The sequence below is a fragment of the Galeopterus variegatus genome, unplaced genomic scaffold (assembly GCF_000696425.1).
Source record: "Galeopterus variegatus unplaced genomic scaffold, G_variegatus-3.0.2 Scaffold162, whole genome shotgun sequence".
NCBI lineage: Eukaryota > Metazoa > Chordata > Mammalia > Dermoptera > Cynocephalidae > Galeopterus > Galeopterus variegatus.
Genome location: NW_007726273.1, coordinates 898,834 through 904,833, shown reverse-complemented (window position 1 = coordinate 904,833; position 6,000 = coordinate 898,834). Strand labels below are relative to the sequence as shown.

Here is a 6,000-nt window from a genome sequence, read left to right as displayed (position 1 = left end):
AGATTAGTGGTTGCCAGGGATTAGGGAGAGGGGGAAAGGGGATGTGGTGGCTGTAAAGGGAGAGCAAGAGGGAGTCTTGTGGTGATGGTACAGGAGAACATTTTTTAAAAAGAAAATCAGTTGGCTATTACGTGTGTCTATTTTGGGACTCTTCTGTTCCACTTATCTAACTTTTGCCAATACCACACTGTCTTCATTATTGTAACTTTGTAATGAGTCTTGAAACAGGTAGTATGTGAGTCTTCCACTAATTACCTAATGCTATTTATCTAAATTCTTTTCAAAACTATTTTAGATATTCCACTGTCTTTGATTTTCCATATAAATTTTAGAATCAGGTTATTAATTCTACAAAATTACTTCCAGGATTTTGTTCCATTGAATCTATAGGTCTAGTTGGGGAGAATTGACATCTTTACAATATTGAGTCTTTCAATCCATGACCACAGTATATCTCTTCATTTATTTAAGTCTTTCATTTCTCTCATTAGTGTTTCATAGTTTTCAGCATATAGGTATTAAATACGTTTTGTTAGATTTTTACCTAAGTATTTGATGGTCTTTGTTGTTATTGTAAAGGGTATTTTTTAAATTTAAATTTCTAATTGTTTAATGACACTAAAGAAATACACTAATTTTTATATATTGATCTTGTATCCTGAGGACTTATTGAAATAACTTATTAGTTTATAGTAGATTTTTGCAGATTCTTTGGAATTTTCCATGCAATTATGTTGTCTGCAAATAGAGATATTTTTATTTCTTTCTTTCCACTCTGTATGGTTTTTTTCTCTCTCTCTTTTCTCTTCTTTATTACACTGGCTAGGTCTTCCAGTACAATGTTAAATAGAAATAATAAAAGTGGATATTCTTGCCTTGTTTCCAATTTTAGGAGAAAAGCATTCTCTTTCACCTTTAAATACGATACCAGCTGTAGATTTTTTGTAAGTGCTCTTTTTCAGGTTGGGAATATTCCCTTCAGTTCCTAGTTTTCTGAAAGCTTTTAATGATGAAAGCATGTTGTATTTTGTCAAATTCTTTTTCTTTATCTATTTAGATGATTACATGCTTTTCTTTTCTAATCGGTTATTATGGTGAACTACATTGATTTTTTTTTTCAAAATATCTTCTTTTTAATTTAAATAAAATTCACATAACACAAAATTCACCATCTTACAGTATAAAATTCAGTTTTTTCTTTTCTAATCGGTTATTATGCTGAACTACATTGATTTTTTTTTTCAAAATGTCTTTTTTTTTAATTTAAATAAAATTCACATAACACAAAATTCACCATCTTACAGTATAAAATTCAGTAGTTTTTAGTTTATTCACAATGCTGCACAACCATCACCACTAATTCCAGAAGGCTTCCATCTCCCAATACAGAGAGAAACTGCTGTATTGTTAGCAGTCTCTGTCAATTCCCACCTCCGCCCCCATCCCCTGGCAATCATCAATCTGCTTTCTGGCTCTGTGGATTTGTGTTTTGAATTGGGAAGTGTGAGTCCTCCAATTTTGTTCTCCTTTTTCAAGATTGTTTTGCCTATTCTGGGTCCCTTGTATTTCCATATGAGCTTTAAGATCAGCTTGTCCACTTTTGCAACGTTGATTTTTTGAAGGCTGAACAAGCCCTGCGTGCCTGGGATAAACTGCACCTACCTTTCCTCCCAGCGTTTTCTCCCATCATGCCTCCCACCTCTGTACACCCACTCTCTGGACTCTATCCAATGTTCTCTCCCTCCTCTGGTCCTTCCCTTCCTCCTTCACTTCTCTAGTTCTTCTACCCCAGGACTTGGCTTAACTGTCACTTCCTCCAGGAAGCCTTCCCTAATGACCTTGTGGGGGTGCCCCTCCCATTTGTTCTCAGACATCCCAGACGGTCCCAGTTTAAGCATTTATCACCCTTAATGGTAATTTGCATGTACCTGCGTGTGATGGGGGGAGTGGACCAGCCAGCCTTCCCTTTGCGATCCCGGACCACACTCACAAATCAGAGAAGTATCATCACATCCACACTTGACTTCCTGAAATTCCCCTACACATTGTCCCCCACCCCATCCCTTATATGCACCAGGCACTGATGCCATCAACGGTAAGTATGTGTTGGTAAAACGCGTGGAAAAACCACATGAAGAATTCAACTATTGGCAAAGAATTCTGATAAGCTGTTCAGGTATCAGGGAAAACTGGTTTCATCCACATATGATGCATTAATTACAGGCCAAAGAGAGAACCACTGATAAAAATTAAAGGAACACACATGGAACTGAAGGCATAATATCATAGTGCAGTCCTGTTTTAGGACCTTGAGATGATTTTGACTAGAGATCTGCCTCACACACCAGTTCCCACATAATATGCAACCATACTGCTTTTGAGGGACTGATATTCAAAACAGTGGATTGCTAAGGCTGCCCAGGTACTAAGCAGGGGCTTGGGGAAGCAAGTCCCAAAGACCCTTGAGGTGCCCTGCCTTACCCTTTGGAAGGACCAGAGTACATGGGTGAAGGAAAGAAGCCATTTAATACTTTAATAACTAATATACTGATTATGTACTGGCTGAATACCAGCTCTGGTTACAGGTAGGCTCACAGAGAGCTCTGTACAGGTCAAGTGGTGTTATTTATTGTTGTTAGGAAAGCTGAGGACACTGCATTCTCAAACGCAAAGTGGATCCTATGACTCTCCAGCTCAAAGCCTCAAAAGTCTTCACAAGACTCTGCCACAGATGACTTCTGGAGATGTCCACCCTGGAATCCTAAGCCCCCAACACAGCTCTGTGTTCACACTCATGCTCCATGCACTGTGCACTCACCTGGCTGCCCCTGACATCACCTTTGGACTCCCAGGCTCCAGCATTCTGTCTGAACATCACCACCAAGCCAATATGCTGATATCGTGGTGCCCCAAGAACCAGGCTTTGCACCTGGTTCTGCAAGATGACTGTGGCAGCATAACCTGCAGATGATGGTCCAAAAGGTAAAGTGCTTTCCCTGCCCACCTCCCCACCATACAGGCCCATCTCTTTAGTAGGGGCAATGGGCCAGCCTCATGCTTGGTAAGTTAGGGTAACTGAGCCCTGCACTATATTCCTCTTTGTGAACATAATTAAATTTTAAAATTTCTGTCTTTAATGCCATCCCAGGGGCCTATAAAAGATCCAATAACATCCACGCTAATTAAGTTATGGCACATGCTGACCCTTTCTTAGAACAGTCCTTGCCCTCCACTTACCCAAGTAAGCATCACTCATGTTTGAATACAGCCTGGTTGTGTTGATGAAGGTAACTTTATCCTTTGATGTATACAGGAAGGCTCCACCAGCCCAGTTATAGCTCCCCACAGTGCCCACCAAGAGACCATTCTGAAAAAAGGGGCAGAACAGGATTGATGATGAAGGGGGAAGGAATCACTGCCGCCCATCAAAGAGGCACCTCCCAACAAGTACCCATCACAGAGAAGAGCCCCCAAACCCCTGCACCTCTTCTCTTTCTTCTTCTTTCCCCTCCTCCCCCAATTTATGAAAGACACTATAGTGTATTGAGTTATGTCCCCCAAACTCATTGAAGCTTGAACTGTGTTCCCCAAGTTTTATGTACTAGAAATTTAGCCCCCACTGTGACTATTAAGAGGGTGGGAAATCCTATTATGGTAGTTAAAAGGTGGAGCCTTGAAGAGGTGATTGGATTGTAGAACTGTGCAGTAGTGAATGGATTAATAATGGTGGTCGGGGCGTGGTTCTGAGGGCGTTAAAAGAAGAGGAGAGTCTGTCCCTCTCTCTTGCTCTCTCTGCTTCCACCATCTTGCAATGTGAGGCCCCTGGGTCACTGTTGCCACTACCAGATGGACTCTGGACTTCCCAGCCTCAGAAACTGTAAGCAATAAACTTCATTTTCTTTATAAATCACCCAGTTGCAGGTATTTTGTTATAAGCAACAGAAACGTACTAATACAGAAAATTGGTACCAAGGAGTGGAGTGTTGCTTATAAAAAATACTTGAAAATGTGGAAGCAGCTTTGGAAATGGGTGTTGGACAAAGGTTAGAGGAGATTTGAGGACTCAGAAGAAGAAAAAAAATGAGGGAAAGTTTGGAATGTCTTAGAGACTGGTTATGTGGTGGCAAATAGAATGCTAATAGAAATACGGACTGTAAAGACCATTCTGAGGAGGTCTCAAATAGAAGTAAGAAGTTTACTGGAAATTGGGGCAAAGATCACCCTTGCTATGAACTGGCAAAAAAATTGGCTGCATTCTGTCCATGCTCTAGGATTTTGTGGAAGTTAGAACCTCGGAGTTGTGAACCAGAATATTTAGTGGAAGAAATTTCTAAGCAGCAAAGCATTAAGGAAGCTGTACGGCTGCTTCTAACAGCCTGCACTGAGTTATGGTGGCAAAGGCATGACATAAAGCTAGAATTTAAAAGGGAAACAGAGTGTAATGATTTGGAAAATTTGCAGCCTGACTATGTGGTAGAGAAGCAGAGAGCATTATCAGAAGAAAAATTCAATGGTACTAAGAAGATTAACACAAAAGAATGGGATTATCAAGAGAAGGGGAAAAGACCCTGAAGTCATTGCAGAAGCCTCTGGGGCCAACCCTCCCATTTCAGGCCCAAAGGCCTAGGGAGACAAAATGATCTTGGGGAAAAGGCCTGAGGCACCCTCCACAGGCTCATTTCCCAGGACCACCTTGGGAAGCTGCTTCCAGCACCAGCACCCCAGCTGCTTTGGCTGCTCCAGCTGTGCGTAAATTGGCCCCAGGTGTGGCTGGACATGCAGCTTTGGAAAATACAAGCTGGAAGCTTTGGCAGCATCCACATGGTGTTAGGTCTGCAGCTTGCAGAATGCTAGAGCTGTGGAGGCTTGGCAGCCTCCACCCTGATTTCAGAGGATGTATGGAAAAGTCTGGGGGCCCAGGAAGAGATCTGTCACAGGGGTGGAGTCACCACAGACAACCTTTGCTAGAGCAATACCGAGCAGAAAGTGGGATCAGAGTTGCAGCAGAGAAACCTCATTGGCGCCATGTCTAGTAGAGCAGTGAGAGTGGAACCACCATGGAGACCACAGACCTGTGGAGCTACCGGCATGCAACACCAGCCTTTAAGAGTAAAGCATCACCTGAGACCAGGAAAGCCATATGAGTGGAGCTGCCAGAGGACTCAGGGACCCAACCCTCACACCAGTGGGCAGAGAACGTTGAACAGAGTCAAGGTACATGATTCACCAGCTTTGAGATTTAACGCCTGCCCTGCTGGGTTTCAGACTTATTTAGGACCTGTTATATCTTTCTTTTGCCTATATCTCCCTTTTGGAATGGGAATATATACCCTATGTTTGTCCCACCATTGTACCTTGGAAGTAGATAACTTGTACTGATTTCACAGATGGGCCTTTGAACTTTGGACCTTTGAGTTGAAACAGGTTGAGACTTTGGGGATGAAATGAATGTATTTGCATGTGAAAACACATGAGTTTGGAGGGGGCCAGCGGAGGAATGTAGTGGATTGAATTATGTCCCCGCAAAACTCATTGAAGCTTGAATTGTGTTCCCCAAGTTTTATGTATTAGAAAGTTAGCCCCCAGGGCCAGCCCGTGGCTCACTTGGGAGAGTGTGGTGCTGATAACACCAAGGCCATGGGTTCAGATCCCTCTATAGGGATGGCCGGTTAGCTCACTTGGGAGAGCGTGGTGCTGACAACACCAAATCAAGGGTTAAGATCCCCTTACCCGTCATCTTAAAAAAGAAAGAAAGTTAGCCCCCACTGTGACTGTTAAGAGGGTGGGAAATACTATCACGGTAGTTAAAAGGTGGAGCCTTAAAGAGGTAATTGGATTGTAGGACTGTGCAGTAGCAAATGGATTAAAAATGGTGGTTGGGGCATGATTCTGAGGGCATTAAAAGAGGAGAATCTGTCTTTCTCTCTCTCTGCACTCTCTGCTTCTACCAACTTGCAATGCGAGACCCCTGGGTCACTGTCACCACCACCAGATGGACTT

The 6,000-nt window shown here is 42.6% G+C and overlaps 1 protein-coding gene across 1 annotated transcript in view; it reads right to left on the bottom strand.

Annotated features, from left to right (window-relative positions):
* The window catches only part of ITGAM (integrin, alpha M (complement component 3 receptor 3 subunit)), a 46,660-nt gene that overhangs the window by 28,695 nt on the left and 11,965 nt on the right, over nucleotides 1-6,000 (bottom strand). Inside the window, exons 11-12 of the mRNA XM_008594358.1 lie at nucleotides 3,238-3,367; nucleotides 2,819-2,961 (exon numbers count right to left, since the gene is read on the bottom strand). Of these exons, the coding sequence (XP_008592580.1) occupies nucleotides 2,819-2,961; nucleotides 3,238-3,367 (273 nt within the window). The remainder of the gene's footprint in view (nucleotides 1-2,818; nucleotides 2,962-3,237; nucleotides 3,368-6,000) is intronic.